The 16,301-nt window shown below is 45.3% G+C and overlaps 1 protein-coding gene across 7 annotated transcripts in view; it reads left to right on the forward strand.

Moving 5' to 3' along the window:
- BEND5 (BEN domain containing 5) overlaps nucleotides 1-16,301 on the forward strand; it is a 924,018-nt gene that overhangs the window by 897,258 nt on the left and 10,459 nt on the right. For 6 of the 7 annotated variants that reach the window (XM_068689841.1, XM_068689840.1, XM_068689844.1 and 3 more), the window contains one exon: nucleotides 12,596-12,692. In XM_068689841.1, coding sequence (XP_068545942.1) covers nucleotides 12,596-12,692 — 97 coding nt within the window. Of the gene's footprint in view, nucleotides 1-12,595; nucleotides 12,693-12,992; nucleotides 15,139-16,301 lie in introns of those variants that run through there. The other variant, XM_068689843.1, reaches the window with a different exon arrangement.

Genomic DNA, 16,301 nt, shown 5'->3' on the forward strand with positions numbered 1-16,301 from the left:
GGAAGAGTTGCTTTGGTCGAAATCTTCAGGAAAAGGGAAATATCTGCAGCACAGAGGTACTCAAGCTATTTTTAAACAAGCTGGCTTAGGCACGAGAGAAACAGCATGAGGTGAGCTGTGCACAGACACTCGGTGCCGTGGTTTGAGTGCTCCTAACGATGGTTCAAGCATCTCTGTAATGCACCACGGGTACCTTGGGACTGCAGCACAGAGATACCAGCCTGTCACACAGCAAAGGGCTTCTCTCCTCCCGGGGGGGCTCTCTGTACCAGTGCCCCTTGACTTAAATGAATTCTGGTCAGCGAGAAGCCATACAGCTATCTAATGGATTGGATGCATGAAATTTATGAGCAAAAGTGGCAGAGGGGAAACTACCACCAGGTGAGAATGAGCCACGTATCTGAGCTGTCTTCCTCCACAACTGCATTAGCAATAAGCTAGTGATGGGAGCTGTCTTGATGGTATCTCCTTTAAAATCTCTACTTCCACCCACCCATGCCAATAGTTTGTAGGCTCCTGGTGAGTACAGCCCTGAGACAGAGGCCTGGAGCCTTTCTCCTCTAAGTGCTTGGGTATCGCTTACTTATTGGGCACGGAGCTAATTGAAGGGTAGTTAATGCCATCAAGCTTTGGGATGTATTTATATTTTTAACTACATGTAAGTGATTATCAACATTATAAATAATTACAGTCTGCCTCCCAGCCCCTCTGCTCCATTCCACCCTGCTAATTGCAATGCTTAGATCTCAATGAGCTCATTATGTTTTGTCGATATTCAGCTCTTTGGCTTGCTCACTTAGTAGGGACCGGGGGGGGACACAAATGGGAGCTAAAGACTGAAAATGCCATGTTCCTAGGGATTTGAGTTAGTGATCATCACCGCTTCATCTCTATGCGCAATTTATTCAGAACTCCACCTTCCCTAATAAATTATAGATCCCTCAAAGGGAAGCTTTGCCAAGGGATGGGCAATTGTCTCACTCGGGGGGGCAGGGGGAGCCCATTCTGTGCTGTATTGAGTCTCATTGACATCTGGTCCTCACAGGACTGGATCCCTCCTGCCCCTCCCCTCCGCCCGTCTCCTTCACACCTTTGGGGAAGCATTAACCTTTTCAACGTGATGTATGCGAAAGGGTGACAGTCAGGAGTGGCAGTTCCTAATGGATCCTGTTTGTTTGGTTGTTTGTTTGTCTGAGCTGCCTGCGATGCTGTCCAGACCTCTTGGAAAAGCAAGCCAGAGTGCAACCAATATTTTAATTAGCAGCAAAAGGCGGAGAGGCTTTTAAAGAACAGCGTTTGAATTCAGAAATACCGAGCAAATGAATGCGGGGCAGGGGATCCAGGATTCAGTCCAGCTGAAGATGGCAGCTTGTAGTGACTTTAGGGGGGTTGAATTTTCAATTGCAGGCCATAGTGGTGGGTGGTGAGATGGTTTTGGTGATCTTCTGGGGGTTGTGAGCTACAAAGGGCCTTAAAGGTATCTGATTCCAACCCCAGAGCCATGGCAGGGACACCGTGCACTAGACCAGCACCTGCCTCTTCATGCTTCTTATTCTTCGTGACAGTAGAAGTAGAGACTGGTCACATCTGCCTTGCTAAGGACTGAGAAATATCCCCATGGAGAGGGTGCTTGTACAACACGATCTGAACCTAGAGAATTGAGTTAGATGGGTACCCCTCTGCCTACCTACCCTCAGTCTCCAGGCAGGTTCAATTCTACTCGTCCCTCTTCTCATACCTGTTTTCCTAATTCTGCCTTGCCCTCTGCAGGAGATATTTTTTGAGTGTTTCATTAGTCTTATCACTTAAAGCTTACCTTAAAATCTAATGACAGTTTGTTTTCTTGTGAAATAAGACCTTTGTGTCTTATCCCATCAGCAGCAGATGCAGATAAGTTTATCCTCTTCTACAGCAGCCTTCACCTATTCACAGCATCCTCTCTCTTCCCTGTTTTGTGGTCCAAAGGCCACAAAATTCTACCAGTTTTTCTTCCTCAGGCTTTCTGGACTTCTGGTCATCCTTTTAAAAGTCTCTTAAGTCCCCCGACAATAAAGCTGAAATTAAACCAACTTCAGGAGCGGCAGAGGCTGACTCTTCCTGGTGACTCCACAGCCAAATGTTGCATCTCACAAAAGCCTGGGATGCAGCTGGAAGCTCGGCCATCCAGCTTAGCAGGGCTGCTCACTGAAGAGAGGCATTCAATCTCATCCCTGTGTGTCACGGTGTGCAGCTGCAGCCAAGTCCTTTGGCACCCGTGGGTGAATATTCCCCGGTGATGTGATGCGAACACCAGTGTAGGAGGTGGGTCTGGGAGGGGGGTGCTGGTGGTGCAGAGGTCGGTGCTGCTGCATCGGCTGGGCTGTGTGTCTGTGTGAGTCCTCCACAAGATAGAGGAAGCTGTGAATGAAGGCAAGTTCTGGAATTAATTAGTTATTAATAGCAATATGGGGATAGAGACGGGGAATGCAAGCAGACAGTGAGACTGTGGCAATAGCAAAACAGGATGTGGCCTCAAAATACAAGGTTTTTATAGGAAAAAAGAAATATAATACTATTGGGGGTTTGTTTTACCAAAAGAAAAAAGAAAAGAAAAAAAAAAAAAAAAACAACGTAGGAGGCAAACAGCCTCCTGTTCCTGTTATCTTCATCCACTGGGACTGTCACTCAGTTCAGCCTCTCATTTTATTGCACAGGAGCTGTGCCAGTGCAGCAGACAGGCCTCACCTCCAGAAGGAGAATGTGAAGGGGAAGTGATTTTTATAACCATAAGTGACACTCTGGAAAATGGAGAGATGCGAAGTTGCTGCTCAGGTCTCTCATAAACTACAGAGGTTTGTGGTTATATTATGGTCACAAGCATCTTGTTAGAAAAGCCCTTTCCACCAGAGAAAGCAGTGGCTGTAAAGCTGCCCCACCAGGTAATGCTGAATCCCCTCCCAATTTGAGATGCCCCGTTTTATAAATCAAGAGCCTCTCCCACACTGACTGCCTAGCGGTGTAATTCCAGGCACTTCAGCAAAGTCAGCTGTTGTTTCTGTGACAGGAGACAGTGGGGCTGAAGTTTGGCAGGGGTTTGTTCCCACCCCATAGGAGAAGTAAGCAGAAGAGACAGGCAGTGGAGCAGGGGAGAGCTGCAGACCTTTCCAGCATCTTTATTTGGACACAGACACGCTGCTGCCAACAGTCCTTCCCTGAGGGACATGATGTAGGAAAGCAAGCCAGCTTGGGTGAGTAGCTTTTCTAGCAAGGGCTTTGTGACAGCAGTCAGAGGAGTGTTATTTGTGGCAGGGACTATATATAGCTATACGTGTGCGTGTGTAGATTAAATATATATGTGTGTGTAGTCCCTTATCACTGCATTCCAGCTTGAGTGTAAAACACAAAGGAAAAATCAAAGGTTTTAGAAAAAGCTAAATTTATCTGGGAATGAGAATTATAATAGCAAAAGAGGAAATTAATTGGGGGGACGGAGATTACAATAATATTTTACTCCTGCCTTACAGAGGCAAAAATAGCATTCATTTTCTCTACCTACTAGTAACAGCCTTAATTCTTTCCTGTCCTTTGCCAGCACCACTTTGGAGCAACCAGCTACAAATGAGGTGTGTCTGGCTGATGTGAAGAGAGCTTTGGCCTAGCTCATGTGTGTCCCCTACAGCCTGAGCGCAAGAGCCGGTGTGCACCTTTGAGTCCAAGACAGAAAAACAAAAAAAATAAGGTCTTGGCATGCATGCCTCATGTTCCCCATCCAGAAGAATTTTACTTCATTTAACTCTCATTGTCCTCTCATCCTTTAATGCTACTCAAGCTCAGGCAAAACACCCAAAGACGCCTCTATCATTGATCCACCCCTTGAGCCGGACCTTTTCTGCCACTCCAGCTCAGCCTGGTCCTTGCAGAGAGGGTAATGTGCCTGTCTTCAGTTTGTCCAGGCACAGATCCCATTGTAAAACCAATCCCCAGGTCTTTTTTCATGCTCTGACAGCCCTGGAAACATGCCACTCCCAGCAGAGCTTTCTGCTGCCTGCAGCCTACACCACAGTGCCTTATTCTGAATCAATACTTGCAGATACTGGAGATAACACAGGGAGAGAAATACATTAACGTAGCAGAAGAAACAAAGATAATGATGCTTCTCATCCATTTTTTTTCCCTCCTTCCCTCCTTCCACAGAATAAGATTTTATTTTCTTTCCTCCCCAGTTCTCCATGATCTGCACTTAGCAGGGCTCCACACTCTTGAATTATTTCACACTTTCCAATAAAACCTTAAATCTTTTTAAAAAACTGCTTATTTTAATTGAAAAATTTCAATCAATCAATTTGCCCCTTCTCTACCCTCTCTCCTTCCTCCCCTCCCCCAAACAGACCCATTTGCAGTAAATAATCTGTAGCCAGACTTTCTGCTCTAAAGAAATAAATAATTCTGAATTTGCTGAATCCCGCCTGATCTCCCAGCCTTAAATCACTGCACATTGTACTGAGCTCAGCCAAAATGTTGAACACACTGAAGCATGACTATTACTTGCAGCCTGCAAGTGTTTTTAAAGGTACAGCCTCTGAGGCCGTGGTCCTTTTTCCTCCCAGGACAGTCTGAGAGAGGAGGTGAGCCAGTTGCTGAATATAAATTGTCTCTTCCTTGCATTTTGCCCACTACAGATGCAGACGATGCCTTGCCCTGAATGGACTTACCAAAGACTGACTGAAGGCAGGAAGAATCTAGTGGGTCTCTGAGCAAGTCCTTAAGGAGAGGCATTTTAACTCTTTATCTTTCCTCTACCCGAAAGCTTTAAAATCAGTTACAGGCATGTTTATATCACAATGGAACTCAATTCTCACATTTCATAATTTCTTAATTTCTCATATTTCTTAAATCCTTGTATTTCATAATTTCTTCTTTTTTGGGATTTCTCTCCTCAAGGCTACTGACTCTGTCTCAAAATGCAAGCTGCAGCTGAAGAGGGAAAATGCAGCATGCAACAGACTACTGATGCCTAGTTATGAGTTATACAATTCATGAGCTTCCAACAATTTAGAGATGAAAAATGGTTTATCCACACTTTGGTGTGTTGAAACATTCTTTTTACCATTTATCTTGAAACTGATTTTGTTTGGGTAGTGGTGAATGTTATGCACAAAGCTGTGAGTGGAATCTCTAATGAGAACTGTTAGATGTGAAGCGATGGGTGTCATCATGCTTCAGGGCTGAGCTGTGATGGACCAAGAGCATCCCAAAAAAGTTCTGCTCATGATTTTCCAGTGTATTTTGGGAGTTTTAATTGGAATTGGAAATGCTTGTACTCTTCTTGCATTTCTAACCAAACTGAAAACAGAAGCTGTTAACACTTAAGTTTACTTGCTGCTTTTCCCTTGTGCATTTGAGAACATCAGTGATCTGAGAAGATTGTGAATGCTGTATTTTCACTTGGAAATTGCTTCCTTTCCCCTTATCCCTTTTCAGTGTGTCTGAGAGAATCAACTCTGTAATTTTCATTGACTGTGTAAAGAGCTGAGGTCAGCTAATCCGCAAGGGCTCCTTCCCAGATCTGGCAAGTGACCAGAATTAAACAATACAAAATATCAGAAACGTTAACATCACAAGAAGAGACATAGCCTCATGTTTTCTTGATACTCTGACTACAGATTCCTCAGGTAGTAATGTGAGACCAGTAAATACTGGACCAAATTCATTCTGGGACAATTGAGGAGGAGCTGTTATAACTTTTTTTTTTTTTAGGTAAATCATTTTTAAAGTATATAAATATAGAGAGTGATGCTGATGCGGTATTTTCATGAATTAAAATCTACTGGTGCTGAAATTCACCCTTTCTGAGACTTTCGTTTTCAGCTGTGAGCTCTGACCTCTGCCCCTTAGATAATCTCATCAGGAGTCAGTGCTGCCAAGATATTAAATAAACCATTTTCTTTTTTCATTTTACAGCTTAGGCCAGATTACCATTTACAGGAGGGCCCATTTCCATCTCCCAGTGGCGTAGAGGGACTGTAAGATGAATAAAATGTAACTTGCACAGAGCAATGTGAAGATGGCATTAGGATAATGGAACAGCAGAGATGTCCCTGCAAAATGATGCTCATAGTGCAGGATAAATGGCATGTGGATTCAGAGGTAAAAACAGGCAGTGTTGCATTTCTAGTGCTACTCTGGCAGTGTCTGAGACATCTCACATCTCTCTGTTTCTGTGCTTGCTCTGGGTGGCCTGATTTTCCTGCCCCGTCTGCTTATCTTAAATCCCACGGTGAATTAAGTGCTCCCCTTTTCTGGCCGCGTGTGGCGGCAGCTCTGCAGGTCAGTTTTGTGCAGAGGTTTTCATCAGCAGCCAAATGTGTTCAGTTCAGTTGGGTGGCTTCTTCGCTGGTGCTGTGGTGTGGCAGAGGGACAACTGGGGCTCCAGGCATTCAAGCATGTTTCCCTCTGCTCCCCATCATGGGCATGGGGTCAGGGGCTCTTGACTCTCTCCTGGCAGGGTCTCCCATCCAGCAACTCCACCTTCTAGCTACTTCTTTCTCTACCAGCTGTAGAGCCCTCTGTAGCCTCTGTTTCCCACCTCAGACATTAACCAGGATCTGCCTGTTTCTGTTGAGTTCACAAGAAGGGCAGATGCGAGAGCTGATATTGAAATGAGTTCATGGGAAATACGGCACGGTCCTTGCGGCACACTCCCTCCAGCAGAGATAAAACCCCACTCTCCAAGATACCTGTTCTTCATCCTCCCCTTTCAGAGGAGTAGGGAAAATTACAGGCCTCTGATTACTCAGGGAGAAGAGCGCGCAACTTCCATCTTCGTAATTTCTTCCACCACAATCAAGCATTTCAGGAAAAGGGCCTGAAAGCCTGAAATAGTCAGCCAGGGGGCTTTCCGCCCGGCTCCTTCCTTGATAACACACAAGAGGAATAAAAATGAAGACTTGTCTTTGCCATTATGTTTCATTTCCAAAAGCCTCTGTGCTGTCCGGTCATGCCTTGGATCAGGATCAGAGGCTGTTGGGAATGGAAATATTCTCCTAATGTGCGAGAGGACTTGGGGAAAGTCCCTATGCCATTTCCAGGCTGGCTGCATTCAGGACATTGATAGATTTTAAGGCCAGGGGGGATAGCTGCAATTCTGTCGCCTGACCTCCTGCCTCCTACCACGAGAGGCTGTGACCAGCAGTTCCCACATCCAGCCTGGGCCTCACACTGGAGCTATGAGGAGCCCCATCCTCACTGACCATGGTAGACCCTCCCAGGAAGCATGCCCACAGACACCTCGTGGCCCTGCAAGCCGACAGCCTGGTGTTTTCAGCGCTGTCCTGCCCAGACCCTGCTCCTGCAAAAGTCGGTAGGAAGGACTGGGTCCTGTCTGCTCCCACATTCCCTTTTAGAAGTTCCCTCCTTTGCTAATGATTTTGAAATACGTAACCAGATACACCGGAGCATGTGAACCTTGTTTCCTGCACTGCTGGTCCTGGGGAAGGGTGTATGGTCGTCAGCACCCAGATTTGCACTGTGGTAAGTGATCAGGAAAAGCCACGGAATAGCCCCCCACCAAAGTCTCTGCATTGTCCCAGTCACGCTTCATCTGAAGTGTCCCCCCACAATTAGACGTGACATGGGCAGCATCTCTTACTTGTCAAAGGACAGTGGCAGTCCTGTGAAACAGAACAAGTAAGTGACTGGCGAGAACAGCTCTGCTAAAATAGGGGACTGGTTCTGGTGTAATATAGCACGGTAATATAGCACTGCAGTTTAAAGCCGTGTAATGCCATTTTCCATTAGAGCTCTTGTTCATGTCAGGAAGGGGTTTGATCCATTGATGGAAGCTGTTATAAACAGACGAGAAAACCTCATCCATATTTCTCTTGAGATTGTATGAAGCTGACAGTATGCTCACTGACCACAGTCATCTGGGACTCTCCCACACAAAATAACCCTCTTTTCATAAATAACAGGATTGTTGTGGTGGTGGACTGAGATTTGCTGTAGAATTCAGTTTTGTCAGACAAAGAGCTTCTTCTGGTTTTTAATTTGTGCTGTTAAAAAGATTCATCTTTCTTTCTCTTTGCATCTCATTTTCCTTTCCTCTTTCTTCCTTCCTTTTTTTTTTTTTTTTTTCTTTTTTTCTTCTTCCCTCCTGTCTATCTATAGAACTTAAAGCTATTTGTTTGAAACAAAAGACTTGTGTGGGTCTGGTAAGTGGTGCCTCTGAATTGGAAGGTCACGATTTTAAATCCTGCTTAGGAGTAAACTTGGACGAATTCCATAAACTAATAACCCAGAGCAGTGTTTCAAATTGATGGAGGTGCTGTCCTCTAGATGAGACACAAAAATAGAGATCCAATCTGCTTGGCAGGGACCCCACAGGACTTATCAAAGATGAGTGGGGGCTGCTAACTGTTCTGCCCTTGTCAAATCCTCGCTACCACCACAGCTTCTCTTCCTGTTCCAAAGCAATGACACTGGACCTTATGAAAATGAGATGGCGAACTTGAAGGAGCCATCCTTTTTCTAATTATTTAAAGCAGTTTGCAGTGTCTGGCGAGAGGGGAAAAGAGAGATAATCCACTCACTTGAAAGTGGAATGACCGTGAATTTCAAAAAGCAAAACAAAAGCGAGCGAATGGTGCCACCATGCTCTGCAGCAGCGACATTATTAAATGATCAGTGAGCTATTAAAGCAGCAACATTTAGTACCTCCCCTAATGACTTGTACCGCTAACTGGTTTCCAAATTGAGATTTTTATTGCCTCTACACACGAACAGAACAAGGCTGCGTGCTCACTTCTGGAGCCTCCAGCTGAAGCAGACTGTTCACAATAGGATCAGTGAATCTTCTCAGTCGAAAACTAGTAATGGCTTGCAAGATCCCCACTCCTCCTCTGTCCTGTTTTCATGCCAGGGCCAGCAGCTTCAGGGTGTGAGACGTGGTGAGGATCATAAGTGTGGGGGATTTAGCAGAGAGCCCCACATGATTCCTGTCTTATCTGAACTTCCTAGCATCTGCAAAATTTGGCAGCGTTGTGCATGAGCAGACTGTTCCGAAATCTCCCCAAAAGCACTGATGCCATTCAAAGAGCTAATGCTGTTCTCACAGCATTTCCAGGAAGGAAACCAGCCATGGGGAAGCCAGTTTCCACTTCCAGGTAGAAATACAGAGCGTGGTGAAACAACAAATAGATGGAGGAAGAAGGAAGAGGAGAGGAGAGGAAGTCATGGCAGCCTGTGGGGGGGGAGATTCACGCAGCTGTTTCCACTGTGCCTCTCTCAGATGGGATCCCTTATGGGATCTCCTGTGATGGGAATGGCTGGGCAATGGTCTTCTGTCAAATGTGGTTGAAGTTACGTAGAGCATTTCTGTGAGCAAAAGCACAGCATGAGCGGTTGCAGAAGGAAGGATGATTAAAAAGCAAACCAGACCAACTACCCAGAAAAGGTGGGTTTGGGTTGTAGCCACAGTTACTTATGTGCTTGTGATATTTAGCAAAGCAAAATGGAGGCTGGGTCTTCTGTGCGTGTGAAATAAATGCAAATGTCATTGCTTTGATTTGTTTTTCTCTGTCAGTTGTGCAGGCGCGTGCTGCCCGCACTGTCTGAGTGAGTCAGGCCATTTCTCGCCCAGGCTAGGCAGTCACAGGGAGAGGCTGTTATTGCTGTTTCTGTTTTTATGTATCAGGTGCCTGATTTCTGTGACAGAAACTGCTCATCCTTTGCGGAGGCGGCCGGCAGAGCAGTGGGGGTAGGATGGCTACAGAGGCTAGTAATAGAACATGCACATTTTTTATCCCATGCTGCTTTGGATCTCTCTCCGGCAGCACTGACTGTGAGTTGTTCCCAAGTCGTGGCTTTGCAGTAGCCACATGTGGTGGCATAAGTTTGCGTGTGCAGTTTCACCCCAGGGTCTGTCTACTGGTGTGTCCATGCTCTGCAACATGCCTTTGCCTTTCCTTGTAAACCTAGCAAACTGGAGCTCTGTGTGGGCTGCAGGACACGGTGAGAACTGAAGGAAATGGGGCTGGAGGGGCATTAGGGGCCCTTCTATACTTCCTTTCCCTAACTTCATGCAAAGCCAGTTAGACCTAAGTCCTTCTTGTCTGCTATGGGTTTAACCTGTTCTCGAAGACCTTAACTCTGGAGATTTCAAGATGTGCTTAGGCAGGTTATGCCAGTAGTTAACTGTCCTTGTCATTAAAAAGCTTTCCCCAGGATCTAATTTCAGCCATAGAACTGGGTTCCTCCAGGTCAGGGCTGAAGCAGAGTTGTAAGGCACTGTGGAGGGGCTCACGTAGCCACTTCCTGAGCTGCACCCACTCTCGTCCCAGGGCTTCGTCCCCCAGGACAGCAGGTCAGGCGTTTCCCACCATGTGAACAAACGCGATGTAGGGAGACAGAGAAAAGGGCAGCAGGGCCAGCTCTGGCAGATGAGCCTTCTGAGAGTGGCACCGACAAAATGTCCTAGAGACTTGACTGAGTCCAATTACCACTTTGTGTCTTTAAAGTGCCAAGTAAATGAAAGAAACTACAAGATCAAGCCATGTTAGTCTTCTCAATCCCTTAAATGTTTGACAGCCCTCTCCCCTTCTTTCTGGCTTTCTCAGACGACTTTGAACTCTTAACCTTTGCTGCTGCTTTGAGCTCACAGCTGCAGAAACCAAACTACCCCCAGCCATCCCCAAATTCCTGTAACAATCACAAAACACTTTCAAAGCAATGGTGCCCTCCCTGGAAACGATAAACTTGAAGCTGTCTCCAGATTTCTAAACTTTTGTGAGTGTACGGTTATCCTCACGTGTTGGTGCTGGCAGGCTGCTGCTCTCCGGGTGCTGCAGCAGCCGGTGCCATTTCACACAACCCTTAGTCCCTGTCCATGCAGACAACAGCCATGAACACCAGTTGTTTGGGCTGTGCTGCGCCGCTGGGCAGAGGAATATAGATGCCCGCAGCACTCATGGTATTAGGATGGCAATTAATGTACCCAGGAAGACCCTGAAACAGAAGGGATGGATCCATATATCCATTCCCAGGTATGGCAATGGAAACTAGAGAAGTGGGACCGGATCACTGGGGAGAAAATCGGTGTCAGGAGTCATCCTCAACCTCTTTATCAGGGCTTGACTGCAGTGGCAGCAGAGCTGGTGGCTGGCTAATAGTCTTTGGTTGCAGAGGTAGAACTAGAGACTGAGTCATGTCAGTTCGACCTCCCCTACAAATAAATAAATAAATGATAAAGAGATTTCACAGTGATGCCTGAACCTGATGTCTCATGCTCACTTGTTTTGATGTGTCTAATGTTAGTGGGCGGGTAATAAAAGCTTCATTTAGAAGCTAGCATCTTCACAGGCGCTGCTGGAAGCCCCTGGGATGCTGCACTTCTGGAATTTTCCTCTAATGGAAACATCAGCAGATAACTATTGATGAAACAGAACATGCATACATGCACGCAAAACAACCCAGCAACGGTTTATTTCCTTGGACTGCTGGGTGTCTGATCCAGAGGCGTATTTAGATTCCCCAGGTTACGTACCCTCCTCAGCTTCTGCATCAACACCCCTGAAATAGCTGTTTGGGGCAGCATCATGATCAAAAAAAAAATGTCTGTGTAGGCATCAGTTCAAAATAAGCAACGGAGGGAGTCCTCAGCCCCCACAATACAGCTGTGGATAATGGCATCCATTGCATTTCTTCCAGTTGCTCATCACCCTGTAGAGGATAAGCAGGTGATAAGCAGTACTATGTAATGGGCAGGTCTAGCGCTGATGTTTCACATGCAGAGGAGGTTTGCCCCATAGATATATTGGCTAGCAAATTATTTTTCAATTCAAACATGAATTATTGAGCTTCTTTTTAGGCAAGTGAGTCTTCAGGAGGTTCAGGTGCCTGCAAGGTCTCTGCAGCAGTTTTTATGGGTAGCATCAGTGTGGTGTTGGGTTTGGGTCAGACAAAGCTGAAATCATGTCTAGTGAGGTGGGAAGAGCTCCCGGTGTTACTGCCAACCTCCTTAAGGTAATGTACAGCTCTCCAAGGCATCCTTCCATTTCAGTGCTAAAACACCATTTTAGGTCCTGAATGCACCACAACTAATGTAGAGTGGATTCTCCTAGGACAGTGTGGGAGGTCTCTGCTCAAGGTGGAGGGCTACAGCTTTAATCCCAGTGTTGAATTTGTATCCTGGTCCATGGCTGGTTCATACCACGACATCGTTGACCTTGTTTCCTAGATACAAGCACAGAAATACTGCCTGTATCCAGACATTTTTAGATATTTATTTTCCCTGAACGCTGAAATTGGAACGCTCCTTGGTCTTGTCTATTACCTCACGAATGCCACAGGGATCTGCAGCCAGGCACTGGGAGAAAGGGAGATTGCTTCCTCCTGTCTGTGGTTTTATATAGCATCTGCCTCTGAAAACAAGAAGCAAACAAGATGACCCTCGCTTTATCTGCTTATGTAAGTCATTTTGCCTGAGGTCTGAGCACTGTGGGATGGCTAATGTAAAACTTGCTCATGCGTCAAATAGCAGTAATTTACCTCTAGACTCTGCTTTTTTATTATTATTATTTTTAATTATTTCCAGAAATGCTCCTTAATTAAAAACTTACAGATATGAAGCTTGGAAGGAATGTGGCCAGGACTTTCTTGGACTACTACAGACTGAACTCCTTGGTGGAAAGACCGCTAGCACCTACTCCTAAAACTCGGTAGGTCAAAAAGCAATTTCTCTGGCTTTAGTGGGGCTGCTTTTTAATACCTTTCATGACTAAACTTCAGTGCTGCTGCATTATGGCTTTATAATAAGCGTGCCAGTCTAACTGTGCTTATTTTATTGAAATTCCATTCGGAAATAAAGCATTTATGATCAGGAAAGATACCTGGTTTATGCCTGAAAAAATATTCAGGGGATTTTGGAGATATCAATATCTTTCCTGAATTCTGTCTGCTACACACCAATCTCACACCAGTATCTTTAATGGACTTACCCTTCATTTATCTCCCAACAGTGAGAGGAGAATCAGACTTGCTTTATTTTGAAAAGTTTTAATTCTGGAAGTGAAAACTTTTCAGTGCTTCAGGAAATTACTGGCAAGCCTGCACTGAAGGCAGCGCTCTTCACCTTGCCTTGGACCTGCTGCAGTGCTGGCAGCTGGATGGCAGTTTCCTTCTGCTGGTGTGACCAGGACCCTTTGCCTCAAGCTTCCCCCTCACCAGTCCTTAATCCAGCTTTACAGACAGTTTAGTGGCTGTTTGTCCAAAAGCAAGTCCTTTTTGGACCTGAAGTAAGGCTACCAGTGAGCAATGCACAAAGGTGTGAAGAAAGGGTTTGAAATGCACTGCCCTGCAGTGCTGCTGGTCTTCAGTATGGTGTCCTTTCAGCATCTTACCTTGTGTAAGGAGCGGGGGTAAAACTACTAAAAGTGTTGGTTGAGAACCACCATTATTTGAACAGACAAAACCCCATAAGAACATGGAGAAAGGAGCAAAGAACCAAAGCTCCTATTTCATGGGAAACACCATATTCAGAATTTGTCTCTGTTCTGAGAACAGAGCGGTTACACCTGCAGTATCAAAATTTCCAGCTAAATGCATTTGGATCAACTGGAATGTTTCCCTTGGATTTCAGCTCTTAACAGCATAGGCAGATATAATTTATACTTTACAATGGAAAATCCAGTTCCAAATTGAATTGTTCCTCTCCACCAAGGAATGCAGATGAGCCTTGAAATTCACTTTCTTCTTTTCCCTTCTTTTTTCCCCTTAAAAAAGTAGCTGTGGGAGCAGTTGCTTGTTTACAAAGGAATACTTTCCTACTGAAGGTTTTCCATTGATGCCTAAGATGGATGTTACAAATATCAGCCCAGGCCATAAAGCAATTGCTGGAGTACCCTTCGGCAGCCTTTAAAAATCCTTTTGGTGCAGCCATTCTGGCAGTTCCTTATATATGTGGTCAGAGCCAGCCTGACTGCATTAGGTGTTTAAACACCCTACTTTGGGTCCATCTCCCTTTCTCTGTTCGTGATCTTGACACAACAGTTTAGGCTGGCTCAAGGAGGATTGTCAGCGCTGCAGCTCTGAATGCTCTTATCTGCAGAGACCTGCAGGGTTAGCAGAGAAAAGCATCCAGCATCTTCCTTTCCTCCGGAAATTGAATGTATCATTTCTTTCAGACTCCCAGGGGCCACAGCCTCCAAGGCTAAAAACCCATGACTATTACTGAACCTAATTACCACCTGACAGCAAAGTGCTTTTCTGTAGCATCATTCAGTTACCTCATCAAAAGGAATGTTTGTTTGCTTTCTTCATTTTAAATTAAAGAACCACTGACAGTGGTAACTGAAGCATTTTAATCTCATCAAATATCCATGTCCATCTCTATAGAGACAGCCACGCCAGCAGGGAAAGATACACATCTATAATCAGGTTGAACAGAGCAAATTTCTCTCCTTCCTCCACCAGAATCTAATGGGGTGAGGGATCTTTTGTTTGGGGAGTGCTACCTCACAGTAAAATCCTAAATACAGTAAATGTTCAGCCCAGAGCCAACAGATGTTTAAGGAATAGATCTTTAAAGATTCATGTTGTTAATTTCCTCATCGCTTTCAAATACTGGCTTTTCCCTGTAAGAGACAAATGCCTTCTATTTGTGTCCTGGGTTTTGTCACCTGACATTTGATCAGAGCCTGTATATATATAAAATGTACATCAATGAAATGAAATTTTCCTTTGAAGTTATCATGTTAACTGCAAACCTGTCCAAAAGAAAATCTTGCAAACTGCTGGGGAAGAGGAGGGAGATGACTGTGGCTTTAAATATGTCTTGGCTGGGCAGTGGCACTAGGAAGGGACTGGGATATGGAAAATGATACTAAATATCTGTGTAATCAGGACTAATTATATGGTATGGTTATTAGCTTGAAACAGGACATGTTGTGCCCACAGTTTATGAAAATATATTAAAACATTACCAGATTCCACATACTCATTGAAAGAAAGGAGCAGAGTTAATAAACGTGTAAGGGACAACTAATTGGCTGCTTTGTCCCAGCCTACTACAGGCAGAACGATTTCTGTTTGAGGGAATTAGTGCAGCCAAAATGTGTGATAACGATAGCCCTGGAAATAACAACAACCTGAAATGCTTCCAGAGTACATCTGACTGAAGGATCTTAAAGAGGGAAGTGTGTATGTTGGTGTCATCACAGAAGGAAACTGAGGCATAGAAAGCAAGAGATGGTCCTGAAAATTGCCGGAAATATTTCTAGTGCTCGGATTCAGGCACCTTTTCATAAAGTTTAGTCCTCTCAGGCTGTCTGACAACAGCCATCGTGGAGCATAAAGAACACGGGCAGTTTATGCTGGCCACGGCCTACCTCTGCAACCAAGGGAACATCTGGGTAAGCCTCAAGTCCCCAAGTAGCTCAGAGCCCTGAGGAGACTTCTGAACTCTACACTGACTCCGTAGAGAGCCAAACACAAAAACGAAATGTTTAAAGGGCATTTTATCACCAACTACTTTTCAGACAATCTTTTCTGGCTGTTCCACCCCCACTCTGCCCACAGCTATCCTTCTGTGCGGCCTCCCTCCCACCACAGTCCATCCAGCTTCTCCCAGGACCCTTCTTGCTGAGTTTCCTCCAGCCTTCCCTCAGCTTCCCCAGGAGCCTGGTGGCCACACAGGGTTTCCCACAGTCTGCAAAACCCTGTGATCCTAAACAAATGCCCAATTCAGGAAGATGAGGTCCGTTGTTATCAGCATGCTAAGCCACTATTTTCCTGAAGGTGATGTGTCTGCTGCAAGATAGGAAAGCATCGATGACTCAGCTAGGAAGGGCAGAAAGGTTAGAATATTTTCATGTGTGAGCTAATGAATTAAAAGCCTTGCTGAAACTGCTGAACGTTTTCTAGAGTGATAAGCCTTCAGAGAGTCTCAGGAAAGTCCACCCAGCGCACAGACATCTCCCCAAGGTTGGGTTAAGTGGTCACAGAGCAGGAGAGCACAATGCAAACAGGGGCTGCCAGGTGGCAATGAAAGTTCATGCCCTTCCTCTCCTCTTGTTATAATGTTTTTTTTTTTATGCTGCTCAGTAGCCAGCAAATTCTGCTCCCTCTGCACTCACTGGGAAGCATCTGACTGGAACTCCCTTTGATGCCATCAGTGGCACAGGCAGCTCTTTCTCTTGCTGAGTCTGTCCTGCACACACCTCTCTACGTGTGCCAAGGTAAAGGTTAACATTGCTTGGCTTGGAAGCAAAAAAACGTCCTCCACTGTAGTCTGGTAAAAGACAAAAAAAATTGTATGAGATGAAGAAAAA

This window comes from Anas acuta, chromosome 8 (assembly GCF_963932015.1).
Source record: "Anas acuta chromosome 8, bAnaAcu1.1, whole genome shotgun sequence".
Lineage (NCBI taxonomy): Eukaryota > Metazoa > Chordata > Aves > Anseriformes > Anatidae > Anas > Anas acuta.